This window comes from Struthio camelus, chromosome 33 (assembly GCF_040807025.1).
Source record: "Struthio camelus isolate bStrCam1 chromosome 33, bStrCam1.hap1, whole genome shotgun sequence".
NCBI classification, from domain to species: Eukaryota; Metazoa; Chordata; class Aves; order Struthioniformes; family Struthionidae; genus Struthio; species Struthio camelus.
In genome coordinates, this window is record NC_090974.1 from 15154 (window position 1) to 36356 (window position 21203).

At 69.3% G+C, this 21203-nt stretch overlaps 2 protein-coding genes across 5 annotated transcripts; both read right to left on the minus strand.

The window, feature by feature from the left end:
* Positions 1-60: 60 nt before the first annotated feature.
* On the minus strand, positions 61-15588 carry RBM42 (RNA binding motif protein 42). 4 transcript variants are annotated; one of them, XM_068923388.1, is made up of 10 exons: positions 15434-15588; positions 13819-13951; positions 9683-9773; positions 9498-9563; positions 8171-8328; positions 6789-6929; positions 5252-5479; positions 4330-4450; positions 2218-2412; positions 61-270 (listed from the first exon to the last, which is right to left on the minus strand). In XM_068923388.1, exons 1-10 carry the CDS (start codon positions 15451-15453, stop codon positions 158-160), a joined length of 1266 nt encoding a protein of 421 aa, XP_068779489.1. In that variant the 5' UTR covers positions 15454-15588; the 3' UTR covers positions 61-157. The 4 variants fall into 4 exon arrangements, with proteins under 4 accessions (XP_068779489.1, XP_068779488.1, XP_068779487.1 ...); XM_068923387.1 differs by having other exon boundaries at positions 5252-5482; XM_068923386.1 differs by having other exon boundaries at positions 5252-5485.
* Positions 15589-15856: 268 nt separating this feature from the next.
* TYROBP (transmembrane immune signaling adaptor TYROBP) lies at positions 15857-19861 on the minus strand. Its single transcript, XM_068923390.1, has 5 exons — positions 19720-19861; positions 18020-18040; positions 17049-17165; positions 16681-16727; positions 15857-15949 (listed from the first exon to the last, which is right to left on the minus strand). Exons 1-5 carry the CDS (start codon positions 19769-19771, stop codon positions 15875-15877), a joined length of 312 nt encoding a protein of 103 aa, XP_068779491.1. The 5' UTR covers positions 19772-19861; the 3' UTR covers positions 15857-15874.
* Positions 19862-21203: the final 1342 nt, after the last annotated feature.

Consider the following 21203-nt stretch of genomic DNA (forward strand, 5'->3'; position numbering starts at 1 on the left):
AGGGGGCGTGGTCAAGGTGGGGGCGGGGCCGGCGAGGAGGGACTGGCAGGGAGGCGGCTGCGGCGGCAGCAGGCGCCCGGCGCCCTTTATTGGGGCTCCCAGCGGCTCCCAGCAGCTCCCAGTGGCTCCCAGTTGCTCCCAGCGGCTCCCAGCAGCCCTAGCGCAGCCCCAGCTTCTTCTTCTCGCGCAGCTTCTTGCGCACCACGTCCAGGTTTCGGTCCTTCCACATGCTCTTGCGCAGCTTGATGGGGCGGCTGCCCACGTACTTGCCTGCGGGGGGGGGGACGGGCGTCGGACTGGGAGCACTGGGAAGCACTGGGAGGCACTGGGGGGGGCGGCGGGGAAGAGAGGAATGGGGGGGTTGGGGTGGGGGTGGCTGGGAGGGACTGGGAGAGGGGAACTGGGGAGACTGGGAGGGGGTAGGGGGAACTGGGAGGAGTGGGGGGAACTGGGGAGACTGGGAGGGACTGGGAGAGGCATGTGTGAACTGGTAGGGGGAAACTGGGGGGACTGGGGAGACTGGAGGGACTGGGAGGTGGGTGGGGGGAACTGGGAGGGACTGGGAGGAGTGGGGGGGACTGGGGGGACTGGGAGGGACTGGGAGGGGGTTGGGGGAACTGGGAGGACTGGGGGGACTGGGAGGGACTGGGAGGGGGTGGGGGAACTGGGAGGAGTGGGGGGAACTGGGAGGGACTGGGAGGGGGTTGGGGGAACTGGGGGGACTGGGGGGAACTGGGGGGACTGGGAGGGACTGGGAGGTGGGTGGGGGGAACTGGGAAGACTGGAGGGACTGGGAGAGACAAGGAGACAGGGAACTGGGGGGGACTGGGAGGGACTGGGAGGACTGGAGGGGACAGCGAGGGCTCCCCGTGTGTCGCCCCCCCCCACCGTGTCCCCCGTGTCACACGTGTCCCCGATCACGCGTGTCCCAGTCACACGTGTCCCCACGCGTGGCCTTGTCCCGCGCGTCCCCGTGTGTCACACGCGTGTCCCTGTGTCCCGCGTGTCCGTGTCACGTGTGTCCCCACACTGCATGTCGTGTCGCCCGTGTCCCCACGCGTGTCCTTGTCATGTGTGTCACGTGTGTCCCCGTGTCCCGCGTGTCCCCGTGTCACACATGTTCCCATCACAGATGTCCCTGAGGTCAAACGTGTCCGTGTCACGCGTGTCCCCATGTCACATGTGTCCCTGATGTCAAACGTGTCCCCATGTCACGTGTCCCCGTATCACAGGTGTCCCTGATGTCAAACATGTCCCCGTGTCCCACGTGTGCCCGTGTCACACGTGTCCCTGATGTCCCACGTGTCCGTATGTCACACATGTTCCTATCACAGATATCCCTTATGTCAAGCATGTCCCCATGTCCCGCGTGTCCCCGTGTCACCTGTGTCCTTGATGTCAAATGTGTCCCCATGTCACAGGTGTCCCCGTGTCACAGGTGTCCCTGACGTCAAGCGTGTCCCCGTGTCCCACGTGTCCCCGTGTCACAGGTGTCCCTGATGTCCCACGTGTCCCCATGTCACACACGTTCCTATCACAGATGTCCCTGATGTCAAACATGTCCCCGTGTCACACGTGTCCCCGTGTCACAGGTGTCCCTGACATCAAGCGTGTCCCTGTGTCACACACGTTCCTATCACAGATGTCCCTGACGTCAAGCGTGTCCCCGTGTCCCACGTGTCCCCATGTCACAGGTGTCCCTGATGTCCCACGTGTCCCCATGTCACACACGTTCCTATCACAGATGTCCCTGACGTCAAACATGTCCCCATGTCACGTGTCCCTGTGTCACAGCTGTCCCTGAGGTCAAATGTGTCCCCGTGTCACAGGTGTCCTTGATGTCAAGCATGTCTCCGTGTCCCCGTGTCACACATGTTCCTATCACAGATGTCCCTGATGTCAAACGTGTCCCCGTGTCCCGCGTGTCCCCGTGTCACAGATGTCCCTGACGTCAAGCGTGTCCCCATGTCACGCATGTCCCCATGTCATAGGTGTCCCTGATGTCAAACGTGTCCCCGTGTCACACATGTTCCTATCACAGATGTCCCTGACGTCAAACATATCCCCGTGTCACAGGTGTCCCTGAGGTCAAACACGTCCCCGTGTCCCGCGTGTCCCCGTGTCGCAGGTGTCCCTGACGTCCCGCGTGTCCCCATCCCGCGGGCGGTCCCCCCCGCCCCGGGGCCGGCCGGCCGGGCCTGTCGCGGCGGCACCCACCGTTCATCTCGCGCATGGCCCGCACGTAGTCGTTGGGGTCCTTGAAGCTGACGAAGCCGTAGCCCTTGGTCTTGCCCGTGCGCTTGTCGCGGATCACCTTGGCCTTGAGGAAGGAGGGGTAGCGGCCGAAGGCCCGCGCCAGGATGTCGTCGTTCACCTCGTTGCCCAGGTCGCCGCAGAAGATGCGGAAGTCGTCTGCGGGGCGGAGGGGACGGGGTCAAGGGTTGGGGAGGGGGGGGACGTGGGTGGCTCCCCAACGTGGCTGTCACCGGCTCCTCGTTAGGGCGTAGATGGAGCTAGGTGGGGCCTCGAGGTGGACGTCACCACGGCCTCAAGGGGGTCATGGACCTAGGTGGGGCCCCAACGTGGGTGTCGCCATCCAGGCGTCAATGGGGGTCGTGGATCTAGGTGGGGCCCCAACGTGGGTGTCGCCATCCAGGCGTCAATGGGGGTCATGGATCTAGGTGGGGCCCCAATGTGGGTGTCGCCATCCAGGCGTCAATGGGGGTCATGGATCTAGGTGGGTCACCAACATGGATGTCACCATCCTATCACTAATGGAGTTGTGGATCTATGAGGATCCCCAACGTGGGGTCACCACCTCCTCGTTACGGGGGAGATGGATCTAGGTGGGGCCTCGAGGTGGACGTCACCATGGCCTCGTCAAGGGGGATGGGGACCTAGGTGGGTCCCCAACATGGGTGTCGCCATCCAGGCGTCAATGGGGGTCGTGGATCTAGGTGGGGCCCCAACGTGGGTGTCGCCATCCAGGCGTCAATGGGGGTCGTGGATCTAGGTGGGGCCCTAACGTGGGTGTCGCCATCCAGGCGTCAACGGGGGTCGTGGATCTAGGTGGGGCCCCAACGTGGATGTCACCATCCAGGCGTCAATGGGGGTCGTGGATCTAGGTGGGGCCCCAACGTGGGTGTCGCCATCCAGGCGTCAATGGGGGTCGTGGATCTAGGTGGGGCCCCAACGTGGGTGTCGCCATCCAGGCGTCAATGGGGGTCGTGGATCTAGGTGGGGTCCCAATGTGGGTGTCGCCATCCAGGCGTCAATGGGGGTCGTGGATCTAGGTGGGGCCCCAACGTGGGTGTCGCCATCCAGGCGTCAATGGGGGTCGTGGACCCAGGTGGGGCCCCAACGTGGACGTCACCAGCTCCTCGTTACAGGAGAGATGGATCTAGGTGGGGCCTCGAGGTGGACATCACCATGGCCTCGTCAAGGGGGATGGGGACCTAGGTGGGGCCCCAACGTGGGTGTCGCCATCCAGGCATCAACGGGGGTCATGGATCTAGGTGGGGCCCCAACGTGGGTGTCGCCATCCAGGCGTCAATGGGGGTCGTGGATCTAGGTGGGGCCCCAACGTGGGTGTCGCCATCCAGGCGTCAATGGGGGTCGTGGATCTAGGTGGGTCCCCAACGTGGGTGTCACCAGCCCCTCGTTATGGGGGAGATGGATTCAGGTGGGCCCTCAAGGTGGATGTCACCATCTCCTCGTCAAGGGGGACAGGGACCTAGGTAGGTCACCAACGTGGGTGTCACCATCCAGGCGTCAATGGGGGTCGTGGATCTAGGTGGGGCCCTAACGTGGACGTCACCAGCTCCTCACTAATGGAGTTGTGCACCTACGTGGGTCCCCAATGTGAACGTCACCACCTCCTCGTTACGGGGGAGATGGATCTAGGTGGGGCCTCGAGGTGGACGTCACCATGGCCTCGTCAAGGGGGATGGGGACCTAGGTGGCTCCCCAACATGGGTGTCGCCATCCAGGCGTCAATGGGGGTCATGGACCTAGGTGGCTCCCCAACATGGGTGTCACCGGCTCCTCGTTAGGGCATAGATGGATCTAGGTGGGGCCTCGAGGTGGACATCACCACGGCCTCAAGGGGGTCATGGACCTAGGTGGCTCCCCAACGTGGGTGTCACCAGCTCCTCGCTAATGGAGTTGTGGATCTAGCTGGGTCCTCAATACGGCCAGCGCCATGACCTCATTACGGGGGGGGACGTGGACCTGGGACGGTTGTGGGTGGTGGGGGGGGTTCCTCAAGGTGGCCTTATCGGTTGGGTGGGGAGGGGTTCGGAGGTGGGGGGGGGACGTGACGCGGCTCACCAGCGTCCCACTCCAGCAGGCTGGGGTCCTCCCAGCTGCTGCCGGCGGCCGTGCGGATGCAGCGCTTCAGCCGCTCGGGCCGCCCCTTCTTCTTGTCCTCCGCCGCCGGCTCCGGCCCCACCTGGGCGGGGCCGAGGGGGGGGGCGCTGTCAATCATCACGCCCCGCCCACCCCCCCCAAACACCCAATCCGGGCTCCCTGCTCTCATAGCCCCGCCTCCCCCCCCCGCAGCACCACCCTGCCGCTGTTTTCTCCTCCTAGCCCCCTCTGCAGCCCTTAGCTCCGCCCCCCGAGGCCACGCCCCCTCAACATTCCACGCCCCCCCCAACCTGCTCCCATCCGGCCCCGCCCCTTCCCCGAGGCCACACCCACCCCAACATTCCATGCCCCTCTCTGCCCGGCCCCGCCCCCTCTTGGAGGCCCCGCCCCCTCCCCAACGTTCCACCCTTCCTCCTGCCCGGCCCCGCCCCCCTCCCCGAGGCCCCGCCCCCTCCCCAACGTTCCATCCTCTCCCCCCCGTCCTCACCCCCCCTCCCCACGCGGCCCCGCCTCCTCCTCATGTAGCCCCGCCCCCTCCCCAACATTCCACCCCCTCCTCCACCCGCTCCCACCCCCTCCCCACATGTCCCCGCCCCCTCCCCACGTGGCCCCGCCCCCTCCCCAACATTCCATCCTTCCTCCTGTCCGGCCCCACCCCCTCCCCATGTAGCCCCGCCCCCTCCCCAACATTCCACCCCCTCCACCCGCTCCCACCCGGCTCCGCCCCCCTCTCCACATGTCCCCGCCCCCTCCCCACGTGGCCCCGCCCCCTCCCCAACATTCCACCCCCCTCCACCCGCTCCCACCCAACCCCACCCCCCTCCCCACGTGGCCCCGCCCCCTCCCCACGCAGCCCCGCCCCCCCCTCCCCCCCGGGGCTCACCTCCGGGGCGAGGAAGGGGGGATCGGCGAGACGGAGCCGCCGGGGCCGGGCCGGGGTCGGGGCCGGAGCCGGGCCGGGGGCCGGGCCGGGGTCTGGGCCGCGTAGGCCGGGGGGGCCGCGGGGCTCGGGGGGGCCGGGCTCGGGTTCGGGCCGGCTGGGGCCGATGAGGGCGGCGCCGTCGTCGGGGCCCTTGGCCTGGCCGGGGCCGGGGGGCCGGGCCTCGCGCGCCTCCTCCTGCCCAAGGGGCCCCTGCGCCAGCCGCTCCTTCCCCCCCCCCCAACCACCACCCCGACCCCCGGCCGCCGGGGGGGCTCGGGGGGCTCGGGGGGGGGGCGGCTGGGCCAGGTTTAACCCCCTCCCCGGCCCCATATGTGCCCCCCCAGCCCCACATCTGCCCCCCCAGCCCCAGATTTACCCCCCCAAACCCCATATGTGCCCCCCCAGCCCCACATCTGCCCCCCATCTGCCCCCCAGCCCCAGGTTTACCCCCCCCGGCCCCATATGTTCCCCCCTATCTGCCCCCCAGCCCCAGGTTTACTCCCCCAGCCCTATATGTGCCCCCCCAGCCCCACATCTGCCCCCCCATCTGCCCCCCAGCCCCAGATTTACCCCCCCTGGCCCCATATGTGCCCCCCCAGCCCCACATCTGCCCCCCCAGCCCCAGGTTTACCCCCCCCAGCCCCATATGTGCCCCCCCAGCCCCACATCTGCCCCCCCATCTGCCCCCCAGCCCCAGGTTTACCCCCCCTGGCCCCATATGTGCTCCCCCAGCCCCACATCTGCCCCCACATCTGCCCCCCAGCCCCAGGTTTACCCCCCCGGGCCCCATATGTGCCCCCCCAGCCCCACATCTGCCCCCCCAGCCCCAGGTTTACCCCCCCAAACCCCATATGTGCCCCCCCAGCCCCACATCTGCCCCCCCCAGCCCCAGGTTTACCCCCCCAAACCCCATATGTGCCCCCCCAGCCCCACATCTGCCCCCACATCTGCCCCCCAGCCCCAGGTTTACCCCCCCTGGCCCCATATGTGCCCCCCCAGCCCCACATCTGCCCCCCTATCTGCCCCCCAGCCCCAGGTTTACCCCCCCTGGCCCCATATGTGCCCCCCCAGCCCCACATCTGCCCCCCTATCTGCCCCCCCAGCCCAAGGTTTAACCCCCCCCAGCCCCAGGTTTACCCCCCCAAACCCCATATGTGCCCCCCTATCTGCCCCCCCCAGCCCCAGATCTGCCCCCCCAACCCCAAATTTACCCCCCCAGCCCCACATGTGCCCCCCCAACCCCAGGTTTAACCTCCCCCAGCCTCCCATCTGCCCCCCCCAGCCTCCCATCCGCCCCCCCATCCCCAGATTTACCCCCCCAGCCCCACATGTGCCCCCTCAACCCCAGGTTTACCCCCCCCAGCCCCAGATCTGCCCCCCCCAGCCTCCCATCCGCCTCCCCCAGCCCCAAGTTTACCCCCCCACCCCCAGATTTCCCCCCCCAGCCCCAAGTTTACCCCCCCCCAGCCCCAGATCTGCCCCCAGCCCCCCTCCCCACCTCGGCTCTCTTGGCGGGGGGGGCGGCGTAGACGGTGGGGGCCGCCTGGATGACGGTGGGGTTGAGCTTGGGGGCGGCCAGCACGGTCCGGGCCACCGGCACCAGGGGGGGCAACGGGCCCACCGGCACGCCTGGGCCCACCTTGGGGGGGGGGGGGGGACAGGGGTGGCCTCAGCCCCTTCGTCCGGCCCCCCCCCCCCCAAACACACACCCAAATTACCCCCTCCGGACCCGCTCCAGACCCCCCCCACTTCCTGCCCCATTTGCTCCTCCCACCCCCAATGGGCCCAATAGCCCCCCAACTGCCCCCCCAATTCACCCCAATTGCCCCCTCCCCTAATCCACCCCCCACCCCCAATGGCCCCAATAGCCCCCAATTATCCCCCCCACCCCTAATTCACCCCCACCCCCAATTGCCCCCAATTGTCTCACCCCAATTCATCCCCTACCCTCAACTGCCCCCAATAACTCCAATTGCCCCCCCACCCTTAATTCACCCCAACAGCCCCCAATAGCCCCCCAATTACCCCCCACCCCCAATTTGCCCCCCAATTACCCCCACCCCTAATTTGTCCCCCACCCCCAATTCACCCCCCAATAGCTCCCAATAGCCCCCCACCCCTAATTTGCCCCCTACCCCCAATGGCCCCAATAGCCCCCCAATTACCCCCACCCCTAATTCAGCCCCACCCAATTCACCCCAATAGCCCCCAATTACCCCCACCCCTAATTCAGCCCCCACCCCTAATTCACCCCCCAATTACCCCCGCCCCTAATTCACCCCCCACCCCCAATTGCCCCCACCCCCAATTCACCCCCCAATACCTCCCAATCACCCCCCACCCCCAATTCACCCCCCACCCCCAATGGCCCCAATAGCCCCCGATTACCCCTGCCCCTAATTCATCCCCCATCCTCAATTGCCCCCAGTTACCCCCCACCCCCAATTCACCCCCCACCCCCAATAACCCCCCAATTACCCCTGCCCCTAATTCAGCCTCCACCCCCAATAGCCCCCAATTACCCCCCACCCCTAATTCACCCCATCCCCAATTGCCCCCCACCAATTCACCCCAATAGCTCCCAATAGCCCCCCACCCCTAATTTACCCCCCACCCCAATAGCCCCAATAGCCCCCCGATTACCCCCCACCCTTAATTCACCACCCAATTGCCCCCAACTCCTAATTGCCCCCACCCCCAATAGCCCCCAATTACCCCCCACCCCCAATTGCCCCCCACCAATAGACCCCAATTATCCCCCAATTGCCCCCAACCCCTAATTGCCCCCCACCCCCAATAGCCCCCAATTATCCCCCACCCCTAATTGCCCCCCCACCCCCAATAGCCCCCCAACAGCCCCCACTGGGGGGGGGGACTCACGGGGGTGCCGGGCCGGAGGGGGCCCAGGGGAGCCAAGGGGGGCCCGGGGGGCCGCTGCAGCGGGGGGGCCATCAGCAGCGGGGGGGCGGGCGGCCCGGCCAGCGGGGGGGCCACCATGGCGCCGGGCGGGGGGCGCAGGGCCAGCGCCCGCGGGCCCGCTGGGGAGGGGGGGGGACGGCGGGGTCACCGGGGGGGACGGCCACCGCCTGCCCCCCCCCTCCCAGAGCGTCACCACCCACCATGTCACCTGCCGCCCCCCCCGGTGTCACCCCCCCAGTGTCACCCCCCCAGTGTCACCACCCTCTGCCACCTGTCACCCCCCCAAAGTGCCACCCCTACATCACCTCTTCTCCCCTCCGTGTCCCCCCGTCCCCCCATCCCCGTGTCCCCCCATGTCCCCCCATGTCCCCTCATCCCCCCGTGCCCATGTCCCCCCGTGTCCCTCCATGTCCCCCTGGGTCCCCCCATGTCCCCCATGTCCCTCCATGTCCCATGTCCCTCCATGTCCCATGTCCCTCCATGTCCCCCCGTGTCCCCTCATGTCCCCCGTGTCCCCCCGTGTCCCCCCGTGTCCCTCCATGTCCCCCATGTCCCTCCATGTCCCCCCATGTCCCTCATGTCCCTCCATGTCCCTCCATGTCCCCCGTGTCCCCCCATGTCCCCCCATGTCCCTCCATGTCCCTCCATGTCCCCCTGGGTCCCCCCATGTCCCCCCATGTCCCCCAATGTCCCATGTCCCTCCATGTCCCCCCGTGTCCCCCCATGTCCTCCATGTCCCCCCATGTCCCCCCGTGTCCCCCGTGTCCCCCCATGTCCCCCCATGTCCCTCCATGTCCCCCCACGTCCCTCCACGTCCCCCCACGTCCCCCCCATGTCCCCCCATGTCCCCCCATGTCCTCCATGTCCCCCCATGTCCCCCCGGGTCCCTCCATGTCCCCCCATGTCCCCCCATGTCCCCCATACCCCCCCATACCCCCCCATGTCCCCCCGTGTCCCTCCATGTCCCTCCATGTCCCCCCACGTCCCTCCACGTCCCCCCACGTCCCCCCGTGTCCCTCCGTGTCCCTCCGTGTCCCTCCGTGTCCCCCCGGGTCCCTCCATGTCCCTCCATGTCCCTCCATGTCCCCCATGTCCCTCCATGTCCCCCCATGTCCCTCCATGTCCCTCCATGTCCCCCATGTCCCCCCATGTCCCCCCATGTCCCCCCATGTCCCTCCATGTCCCCCCATGTCCCCCCATGTCCCCCGTGTCCCCCATGTCCCCCCATGTCCCCCATGTCCCCCATGTCCCCCCATGCCCTGGTGCCCCCCGTGTCCCCCCCGCTCACCGGCGCGCTGCAGGACGTGGGGGACGAAGGTCGGCCGGAGGACGGGGGGCCGCTGCGGGGGGACGGCTGCGCACACGCCCGGGGCGGGGGGGGCAGAGGGACCGTCAGCCATTTTTTTTTTGGGGGGGGGGTTGAAAGAGGGCGTTTTTGGGGAGCGGGGTGGGGAGGGGGCCGGTGGCACCTACCTGGCCCCACGAAGGGCACCGCCGGCGGGGCCACGATGGGCGTCACCACGGTGGCGGCGGCGGCGGCGCGCGCCTCCAGGCTCTGCTGCACCTGGGGACGGCGGCGGGGACATCGGGGGGGGGGGACACGGGGGCATGAGCGGGGACACGGGGACGGCGGCGGGGACACGGGCAGGGTGGCGGGGACAAGACGGGGGGACACGGGGACGGTGGTGGGGACATGGGGACGTCACCAAGGACATCAGTGGGGACACGGGGATGGCAGCGGGGACATGGAGATGCCACCAAGGACATCAGTGGGGACATGGGGACGGCAGCGGGGTCACGGGGACGGTGGTGGGGACATGGGGACGTCACCAAGGACATCAGTGGGGACATGGGGACATCAGTGGGGACATGGAGATGCCACCAAGGACATCAGTGGGGACACGGGGACGGCAGCGGGGACAGGGGGACGGTGGTGGGGACATGGGGACGTCACCAAGGACATCAGTGGGGACACGGGGACGGCAGCGGGGTCACGGGGACGGTGGTGGGGACATGGGGACGTCACCAAGGACATCAGTGGGGACACGGGGATGGCAGCGGGGACATGGAGATGCCACCAAGGACATCAGTGGGGACATGGGGACGGCAGCAGGGTCACGGGGACGGTGGTGGGGACATGGGGACGTCACCAAGGACATCAGTGGGGACACGGGGATGGCAGCGGGGACATGGGGACGGTGGTGGGGACATGGAGACGCCACCAAGGACATCAGTGGGGACATGGGGACGGCAGCGGGGACACGGGGACGTCAGTGGGGACATGGAGATGTCACCAAGGACATCAGTGGGGACATGGGGATGGCAGCGGGGTCACGGGGACGGTGGTGGGGACATGGGGACGTCACCAAGGACATCAGTGGGGACATGGGGACATCAGTGGGGACATGGAGATGCCACCAAGGACATCAGTGGGGACACGGGGACGGCAGCGGGGTCATGGGGACGGTGGTGGGGACATGGGGACGTCACCAAGGACATCAGTGGGGACATGGGGACATCAGTGGGGACATGGAGATGCCACCAAGGACATCAGTGGGGACACGGGGACGGCAGCGGGGTCACGGGGACGGTGGTGGGGACATGGGGACGTCACCAAGGACATCAGTGGGGACATGGGGACGGCAGCGGGGACACAGGGACGGTGGTGGGGACATGGGGACGTCACCAAGGACATCAGTGGGGACACGGGGACGGTGGTGGGGACATGGGGACGTCACCAAGGACATCAGTGGGGACACGGGGATGGCAGCGGGGACATGGAGATGCCACCAAGGACATCAGTGGGGACATGGGGACGGCAGCGGGGTCACGGGGACGGTGGTGGGGACATGGGGACGTCACCAAGGACATCAGTGGGGACATGGGGACATCAGTGGGGACATGGAGATGCCACCAAGGACATCAGTGGGGACACGGGGACGGCAGCGGGGACAGGGGGACGGTGGTGGGGACATGGGGACGTCACCAAGGACATCAGTGGGGACACGGGGACGGCAGCGGGGTCACGGGGACGGTGGTGGGGACATGGGGACGTCACCAAGGACATCAGTGGGGACACGGGGATGGCAGCGGGGACATGGAGATGCCACCAAGGACATCAGTGGGGACATGGGGACGGCAGCGGGGTCACGGGGACGGTGGTGGGGACATGGGGACGTCACCAAGGACATCAGTGGGGACACGGGGATGGCAGCGGGGACATGGGGACGGTGGTGGGGACATGGAGACGCCACCAAGGACATCAGTGGGGACATGGGGACGGCAGCGGGGACACGGGGACGTCAGTGGGGACATGGAGATGTCACCAAGGACATCAGTGGGGACATGGGGACGGCAGCGGGGACACAGGGACGGTGGTGGGGACATGGGGACGTCACCAAGGACATCAGTGGGGACACGGGGACGGTGGTGGGGACATGGGGACGTCACCAAGGACATCAGTGGGGACACGGGGATGGCAGCGGGGACATGGAGATGCCACCAAGGACATCAGTGGGGACATGGGGACGGCAGCGGGGTCACGGGGACGGTGGTGGGGACATGGGGACGTCACCAAGGACATCAGTGGGGACATGGGGACATCAGTGGGGACATGGAGATGCCACCAAGGACATCAGTGGGGACACGGGGACGGCAGCGGGGACAGGGGGACGGTGGTGGGGACATGGGGACGTCACCAAGGACATCAGTGGGGACACGGGGACGGCAGCGGGGTCACGGGGACGGTGGTGGGGACATGGGGACGTCACCAAGGACATCAGTGGGGACACGGGGATGGCAGCGGGGACATGGAGATGCCACCAAGGACATCAGTGGGGACATGGGGACGGCAGCGGGGTCACGGGGACGGTGGTGGGGACATGGGGACGTCACCAAGGACATCAGTGGGGACACGGGGATGGCAGCGGGGACATGGGGACGGTGGTGGGGACATGGAGACGCCACCAAGGACATCAGTGGGGACATGGGGACGGCAGCGGGGACACGGGGACGTCAGTGGGGACATGGAGATGTCACCAAGGACATCAGTGGGGACATGGGGATGGCAGCGGGGTCACGGGGACGGTGGTGGGGACATGGGGACGTCACCAAGAACATCAGTGGGGACATGGGGACATCAGTGGGGACATGGAGATGCCACCAAGGACATCAGTGGGGACACGGGGACGGCAGCGGGGTCATGGGGACGGTGGTGGGGACATGGGGACGTCACCAAGGACATCAGTGGGGACATGGGGACATCAGTGGGGACATGGAGATGCCACCAAGGACATCAGTGGGGACACGGGGACGGCAGCGGGGTCATGGGGACGGTGGTGGGGACATGGGGACGTCACCAAGGACATCAGTGGGGACATGGGGACATCAGTGGGGACATGGAGATGCCACCAAGGACATCAGTGGGGACACGGGGACGGCAGCGGGGTCACGGGGACGGTGGTGGGGACATGGGGACGTCACCAAGGACATCAGTGGGGACATGGGGACGGCAGCGGGGACACAGGGACGGTGGTGGGGACATGGGGACGTCACCAAGGACATCAGTGGGGACACGGGGACGGTGGTGGGGACATGGGGACGTCACCAAGGACATCAGTGGGGACACGGGGACGGTGGTGGGGACACAGGGACGGTGGTGGGGACATGGGGACGTCACCAGGGGCATCAACGGGGACATGGGGACGGCAGCGGGGACACAGGGACGGTGGTGGGGACATGGGGACGTCACCAAGGACATCAGTGGGGACACGGGGACGGCAGTGGGGACACGGGGACGTCACCAAGGACATCAGTGGGGACATGGGGATGTCACCAGGGGCATCAACGAGGACACGGGGACGGCAGCGGGGACATGGAGATGCCACCAAAGACATCAGTGGGGACACGGGGACGGCAGTGGGGACACGGGGACACCAGTGGGGACACAGGGACATCACTGGGGACATGGGGACGTCACCAAGGACATCAACGGGGACGGGGGGACACGTCCCTGGGGGCAGGTGGCACGTCCCCGGGGAGGGTGACACACGCTGAAGACAACATGACACGTCCTGGGCGGTGGGGGGTGACGTGTCCCAAGGGGGTGACACATCCCGGGGGGAAGCGACATGTGCCGAGGGGGAAGTGCCACATCGGGGGGGGGGAGGTGACACAACCCGGGGGGGGTGACACATCCTGGGGGGGGGGATGTGACGTGTCCGTGGGAGGGAGGTGACAAGTCCCCGGGGGGAGGTGACACGTCCCTGGGGGGGTGACAGATCCCGGGGGGAGGTGACACATCCTCGGGGGGGAGGTGACACGTCCCAGGGGGGAGGTGACACGACCCCCGGGGGGAGGTGACATGTCCTTGGGGGGGTGACAGATCCCCGGGGGGGTGACAGATCCCAGGGGGAGGTGACAGATCCCAGGGGGAGGTGCCACGACCCCCGGGGGGGGTGACATGTCCCCCGGGGGGAGGTGCCACATCCTCGGGGGGGAGGTGCCACGTCCCTGGGGGGGTGACAAATCCCCAGGGGAGGTGCCACGTCCCCGGGGGGGTGACAGATCCCCGGGGGGAGGTGCCACGACCCCCGGGGGGGGGTCCTCACCTGCTGGTAGGTGTTGGTGGCGATGATGGGGCGCAGCACGGGGGCCACGGGGGGCACGGCCAGGGCCACGGCCTCCACCACGGGGGGGCCGGCGGGCAGCGGCGTCGGGGCCCCCAGCACCTCCTGCTCGAACCTGGGGGTGGGGGGGGGGGGGTGACGATGATGAGGGGGGGGGGTCGGGGGGGGCGCCCCGCTACCCCCCCGGGACCCTCCTGCCCCCCCCGCCCCCCCTTCATTCATACCCTGCCTCCCCCGTTGCTATGGAGCATCCCCAGTCCCGCCCCCCCGTTGCTATGGAGCCTCCTGGCCCCACCCCCTGTCGCTATGGAACTCCCCCAGCCCCTCCTGAGAGCCTGGGGGGGGGCTCTAGCCCCGCCCCTCCCGTTGCCATGGAGCCTCTAGCCCCGCCCCCGTTGCTATAGAGCCCCCTCTGTTGCTCTGGAGCTCCTCAGCCCCTCTCGGGTGCCTAGGGAGGCCCCCAAGCCCCGCCCCCCGTTGCTATGGAGCCCCAAGCCCCGCCCCTCCGTTGCTACGGAGCCCCAAGCCCCGCCCCCCGTTGCTACGGTTCTCCCCAGCCCCACCCCTCCGTTGCTATGGAGCTCCCCAGCCCCACCCCTCCGTTGCTACGGAGCCCCAAGCCCCGCCCCCCGTTGCTACGACCCCTCAAGCCCCATCCCTCCGTTGCTACGGAACCCCAAGCCCCGCCCCCCGTTGCTACGGTTCTCCCCAGCCCCGCCCCTCCGTTGCTAGGGAGCCCCAAGCCCCGCCCCCCGTTGCTACAACCCCTCAAGCCCCATGCCTCCGTTGCTATGGAGCTCCCCAGCCCCACCCTTCCGTTGCTAGGGAGCCCCAAGCCCCGCCCCCCGTTGCTACGGTTCTCCCCAGCCCCGCCCCCGTTGCTACGGAGCCCCAAGCCCCGCCCCCCGCTGCTACGACCCCTCAAGCCCCATCCCTCTGTTGCTATGGAGCTCCCCAGCCCCGCCCCTCCGTTGCTACGGAGCCCCAAGCTCCGCCCCCCGTTGCTATGGTTCTCCCAAGCCCCACCCCTCCATTGCTAGGGAGCCCCAAGCCCCGCCCCCCATTGCTACGACCCCTCAAGCCCCATCCCTCTGTTGCTATGGAGCTCCCCAGCCCCGCCCCTCCGTTGCTATGGAGCCCCAAGCTCCGCCCCCCGTTGCTATGGTTCTCCCAAGCCCCACCCCTCCATTGCTAGGGAGCCCCAAGCCCCGCCCCCCGTTGCTACGACCCCTCAAGCCCCATCCCTCCGTTGCTATGGAGCTCCCCAGCCCCGCCCCTCCGTTGCTACGGAACCCCAAGCTCCGCCCCCCGTTGCTACGGTTCTCCCCAGCCCCGCCCCTCCGTTGCTAGGGAGCCCCAAGCCCCGCCCCCCGTTGCTACGACCCCTCAAGCCCCATCTCTCCGTTGCTACGGAGCCCCAAGCCCCGCCCCCCGTTGCTACGGTTCTCCCCAGCCCCGCCCCTCCGTTGCTAGGGAGCCCCAAGCCCCGCCCCCCGCTGCTACGGCCCCTCAAGCCGCACCCCCCCCCGCCGTCGCCACGCAGCTCCCCCCCCCGCCCCCGCCCGGTCGCCATGGCGACGCGCGGCCCCGCCCTCACAGCGCCATCTCGGCCTCCATCTCCTTGAGCCGCTCCTCGCCGCTCTTGGCCGCCGCGGGGCCGGGGCCGGGGCCGCCTCCTCCTCCTCCTCCTCCCGCCGCCGCAGCGCCGGCTCCGGCCGGAGCCCCGGGAGGGGGGGCGGCGGCGGCGGCGGGGGGGGCGGCGGCGGCGGCGGCGGGGGGGGCGGGCGCCGCCATGGCGGAGAAGCAGCGCCGCGCGCGCCGGCGGCCGCGGGGGGCGGGGGAAGGGAAGGAAGGGAGGGGGAGGGGCGCTTCCGGCGCGCGCCGCGGCGACGTCACGTCGCGACGCGCGCCGCGGTGACGTCGGCGGCGGCCGCCCCGCCCCTCCCGGAAGTAAAGGGGAAACCCCGCCCCCGGCGGCATAAAGGAGGCGGTAAAGGAAGGAGGAGAGGAGAAGCGCGGGCAGGGGGAAGCGGTCGGTTTATTGGGGGAGGGGGCCCGGACGCCTGGGCCCCTTGAGCTCGCTGTAGATGTCGCGGCGGCCGCCCTGCAGCTCCTGGGGGCAGAGGTCAGCGCCGTTACCCGGGCGACCGGCTCGGGTGCCGTATAAGGGCACGGTCACCCGGGTAACGGGCGGGAGTTGCCATATAAGGGCAAAATTACCATATAAGGGCATGGTTACCCGGGCGACGGGCTGGGGTGCCATATAAGGGCACGGTCACCCGGGTAACGGGCTGCGGTGCCATATAAGGGCATGGTCACCCGGGTAACGGGCTGGAGTTGCCATATAAGGGCACGGTCACCCGGGTAACGGGCTGCGGTGCCATATAAGGGCACGGTCACCCGGGTAACGGGCTCGGGCGCCATATAAGGGCATGGTCACCCGGGTAACGGGCTCGGGTGCCATATAAGGGCACGGTTACCCGGGTAACGGGCTGCGGTGCCATATAAGGGCACGGTCACCCGGGTAACGGGCTGCGGTGCCATATAAGGGCACGGTCACCCGGGTAACGGGCTGCGGTGCCATAGAAGGGCACGGTCACCCGGGTAACGGGCTGCGGTGCCATAGAAGGGCATGGTTACCCGGGTAACGGACTGCAGTACCATATAAGGGCACGGTTACCCGGGTAACAGGTGGGAGTTGCCATATAAGGGCAAAATTACCATATAAGGGCATGGTTACCCAATCCTTATATGGCTAAGATTGCCATATAAGGGCATGGCTACCCAGGATTGCCATATAAGGGCATGGTTGTCTTGGCCCCGCCCCCTAGGTCCCCAGCCCACCTGATAGGTCGACTCCATCTCGGGTGGGCGGGGCTTCTTCACCTCAGCTGAGGGGGGCGGGGTGGAGTCAGGCACCAGTGGCCCCGCCCCCCACCAGCAGCCCCATCCAACCCCACCCCTTCTGGCCCCGCCCCCAGCACTTAGCGCCACCCCCTGGCTGCACTAGCCCTGCCCACCACAAGGCCCCCACCCCATCTGGCCCCACCCTCCCATAGGCCCCACCCCCATGGGGGTCTAAGCCCCACCCACCACCTGACTCCACCCCCAACGCTGCCCCCACCCCAGCGGGCTGTAGACCCCACCCCCACAGCTGGCCCCGCCCCTTCCCTCACCAGCTCCACCCCCACCACTGGCCCCACCCCCCCTACCCCGCTGGTTCCGCCCCGCCAGGCAATAGGCTCCGCCCGCGATGAGCAGCGTCATGATGAGGTCGGCCACAACGAGCGCCGCGATTGGTCCAGGGCCCGGCAGGCAGGAGCTGCAGTCTGGGGGCCCGGACGCCTGGGTCCCTCCTCGGACGCCTGGGCCCCCTCCCGGACACCTGGGCCCCCCCCGGACACCTGGGTCCTTCCCGGACGCCTGGGTCCTTCCCGGACACCTGGGCCCCTCTTGAATGCCTGGGCCCCTCCCTGGATGCCTGGGTCCCTCCCCGGACACCTGGGCCCCTCCCCGGATGCCTGGGCCCCTTCCCTGGACACCTGGGCCCCTCCCTGGACACCTGGGCCCCTCCCCGGACACCTGGGCCCCTCCCTGGACACCTGGGCCCCCCTGGACACCTGGGCCCCTCCCGGATGCCTGGGCCCCTCCCCGGACACCTGGGCCCCTCCCCGGATGCCTGGGCCCCTTCCCTGGACACCTGGGCCTCCTCCCCGGACACCTGGGCCCCTCCCGGACACCTGGGCCCCTCCCGGACACCTGGGCCCTTCCCGGACACCTGGGCCCCCTCAGACACCTGGGACCCTCTCCGGATGCCTGGGGCCCCCCGGACGCCTGGGCCCTTCCCGGACACCTGGGCCCCCCCCCAGACACCTGGGCCCCCCCCCAGACACCTGGGCCCCTCCCGGACACCTGGGCCCCCCGGACACCTGGGCCCCTCCCCGGACACCTGGGCCCCTCCCGGACACCTGGGCCCCTCCCTGGACACCTGGGCCCCTCCCGGACACCTGGGCCCCTCCAGGACACCTGGGCCCTTCCCCGGATGCCTGGGCCCCTCCCCGGACACCTGGGCCCGCCCGGACACCTGGGCCCCTCCCGGATGCCTGGGCCCCTTTGGGCCGTTCCCAGAGGGATTCCCCAAGCCCGGACGCCTGGGCCCCTCGAGGCGGGGGAGGGGTTTCACCTCTCTCTGCGGCAACCAGCCCTGAAAGGTGAAAAAAGGCCCCAGTGAGGGGGGGGGGAGGGGCAGGAGCCCCCGGACGCCTGGGCCCCCAGGATGCGGGCACCCGGACGCCTGGGCCCCTCGTGGGCCCGGCCGAGGAGGAAGCTGAACAGACAGACGGGGGCCCAGGCGTCCGGCCCTCCCCCGCTCCCACAACTTCCCCTTTTGGCTGGTTGAGCCTGGGCCCCCTGGGGGGGGGGCGGACGGGGGTGCCCGGATGCCTGGGTCCCTTGGGGGAGGCGCCCGGACACCTGGGCCCCCAGGGTGGGGGATGGGGATGCCCGGACGCCTGGGCCCCCAGGGTGGGGGCTGAGGGCTCCCTGAATGCCTGGGCCCCCAGGATGGGTCGCCCGGACTCCTGGGCCCCCAGGATGGGGGCACCCTGAACGCCTGGGCCCTCAGGATGGGGATGCCCGGACTCCTGGGCCCCCAGGGTGGGGGCTGGGGGCTCCCTGAACGCCTGGGCCCCCAGGATGGGGGGTCCCCGGACACCTGGGCCCTCAGGATGGGGATGCCCGGACTCCTGGGCCCCCAGGATGGGGGCACCCGGACGCCTGGGCCCTCAGGATGGGGGCTCCCGGATGCCTGGGCCCCCAGGGCAGGAGATGGGGATGCCCGGACACCTGGGCCCCCAGGGTGGGTTCACCCGGACGCCTGGGCCCCCAGGGCAGGGGCCGGGGGCCCCCGGATGCCTGGGCCCCCAGGGCAGGGGATGGGGGCTCCCGAACTCCTGGGCCCCCAGGGTGGGTTCACCCGGACGCCTGGGCCCCCAGGGCAGGGGCCGGGGGCCCCCGGATGCCTGGGCCCCCAGGGCAGGGGATGGGGGCTCCCGAACTCCTGGGCCCCCAGGGTGGGTTCACCCGGACGCCTGGGCCCCTAGGGCAGGGGCCGGGGGCCCCCGGATGCCTGGGCCCCCAGGGTAGGGGATGGGGGCTCCCGGACTCCTGGGCCCCCAGGATGGGGGCACCCGGATGCCTGGGCCCCAAGATGGGGGCTCCCCGGACGACTGGGCCCCCAGGATGGGTCGCCCGGACACCTGGGCCCCCAGGGCGGGGGCTGGGGGCTCCCCGGACTCCTGGGCCCCCAGGATGGGGGCTCCCCGGATGCCTGGGCCCCCAGGATGGGGATGCCCGGACTCCTGGGCCCCCAGGACGGGTCGCCCGGACGCCTGGGCCCCCAGGGCAGGGGCCGGGGGCCCCCGGATGCCTGGGCCCCCAGGGTAGGGGATGGGGGCTCCCAGACTCCTGGGCCCCCAGGATGGGTCGCCCGGACGCCTGGGCCCCCGGGGCGGGGGCTGGGGGCTCCCCGGACTCCTGGGCCCCCAGGATGGGGGCACCTGGACGCCTGGGCCCTCAGGATGGGGATGCCCGGACGCCTGGGCCCCCAGGGCGGGGGCTGGGGGCTCCCCGGACTCCTGGGCCCCCAGGATGGGGGCGCCCGGACGCCTGGGCCCTCAGGATGGGGGCACCCGGACGCCTGGGCCCTCAGGATGGGGATGCCCGGACTCCTGGGCCCCCAGGATGGGGGCACCCGGACGCCTGGGCCCCCAGGATGGGGATGCCCGGACTCCTGGGCCCCCAGGATGGGTCGCCCGGATGCCTGGGCCCCCGGGGCGGGGGCTGGGGGCTCCCCGGATGCCTGGGCCCCCCGGGGGCACTCACCGAGGAGCAGCAGGAGGGCGAGGGCGCGGCGGGGGGTCCCGGCGGGGGTCATGGCCGGCTCCGGGTGCCGCGGGGCGACTGAGGCCGCCGGGGAGCCCAGGGCGTCACCCTGCCCGGGGCGATGCCACGGGACCCAGGCGTCCGGCGGGGGGGGGGGGGCCGGGTTCCACCCTGGACGCCTGGGCCCCTTGGGGGGGGGGCGGGGGGGACAACTTCTGCACAGCGGCCACTGGGGGGGGCTAAAACTGCCCCCGGGGGGGGGTAATAACTGCCTGGGGGGGTAATAACTGCCCCTGGGGGGTTAAATCTGCCCCTGGGGGGGTAATAACTGCCATCAGGGGGGGCAAAACTGCCCCCAGGGGGGGTTAAATCTGCCCCGGGGGGGTAATAACTGCCATCGGGGGGGCAAAACCGCCCCAGGGGGGAGCAAAGCTGCCCTGGGTGGGTAATAACTGCCTCTGGGGGGGTAATAACTGCCATGGGGGGGAGAAACTGCCCCTGGGGGGGTTAAATCTGCCCCTGGGGGGGTAATAACTGCCATCGGGGGGGCAAAACTGCCCTGGAGGGAGCAAAGCTGCCCTGGGCGGGTAATAACTGCCCCTGGGGGGGTAATAACTGCCCCAAAGATGGCAAAACTGCCCCTGGGGGGGTAAAATCTGCCCCCGGGGGGGCAAAACTGCCCCAGGGGGTTAAATCTGCCCCTGGGGGGGTTAAAACTGACCCTGGGGGGGTTATAGCAGCCCCAAGGGGTGAAAACTGCCCCCAGGGGGGTAAATCTGCCGCAAGTGGGGCAAAAATTGCCCCGGGGGGGTTAAATCTGCCCCTAGGGGGGTAAAATCTGCCCCCAGGGGGGTTAAATCTGCCCCTGGGGGGGTAAAAGCTGCCCCTGGGGGGTAAAAACTGGCTCAAGGGGGTTAAATCTGCCCCCGGGGGGGTAATAACTGCCCCAAAGGGAGCAAAACTGCCCCTGGGGGGGTAAAAGCTGCCCCCGGGGGGTAATAACTGCCCCTGGGGGGTTTATAACAGCCCCAAGGGGTGAAAACTGCCCCCAGGGGGGTAAATCTGCCCCTAGGGGGGTAAAAACTGCCCCCGGGGGGTAAAAACTGGCTCAAGGGGGTTAAATCTGCCCCCGGGGGGGCAATAACTGCCCCCGGGGGGGTTAAAAATGCCCCCGGGGGGTAATAACTGCCCCTAAGGGGGTAATAACGGTCCCCGGGGGGGTAAATTTGCCCCAGAAGGGTAATAACTGCCCTGGAGCGGGTAAATCTGCCCCCGGGGGGGTAAAATCTGCCCCTGGGGGGGGTCAAAATGCCCCCGGGGGGGGTTAAATCTGCCCCCGGGGGGGTTAAATCTGCCCCCGGGGGGGGGCAAATCCTACCTGACGGGGCCGCTGCCCCTTTAAGAGGTTGCGGTGGCCGCGGAGGGAGGGGGGAGGGCGAGGCCCGGCGGGGCCGGGGGCGAGGGGAGGGGCGTGGCGCGCGCTG

What these genes read in the sequence shown, in the direction of transcription:
- RBM42 (XM_068923385.1), bottom strand. Translation starts at nt 15,453, where the DNA reads ATGGAGGCCGAGATGGCGCT. An exon ending in GGTGCCCTTCGTGGGGCCAG is followed by an intron (nt 9,564 to 9,682) that starts GTAGGTGCCACC and finishes GCGTGTGCGCAG; the next exon opens with CCGTCCCCCCGCAGCGGCCC. An exon ending in CCCCCTTCCTCGCCCCGGAG is followed by an intron (nt 4,451 to 5,251) that starts GTGAGCCCCGGG and finishes GGCCCCGCCCAG; the next exon opens with GTGGGGCCGGAGCCGGCGGC.
- TYROBP (XM_068923390.1), bottom strand. Translation starts at nt 19,771, where the DNA reads ATGACCCCCGCCGGGACCCCCCGCCGCGCCCTCGCCCTCCTGCTGCTC. An exon ending in GCTGGTTGCCGCAGAGAGAG is followed by an intron (nt 17,166 to 18,019) that starts GTGAAACCCCTC and finishes CCGGGCCCCCAG; the next exon opens with ACTGCAGCTCCTGCCTGCCG. An exon ending in AGATGGAGTCGACCTATCAG is followed by an intron (nt 15,950 to 16,680) that starts GTGGGCTGGGGA and finishes CTCTGCCCCCAG; the next exon opens with GAGCTGCAGGGCGGCCGCCG.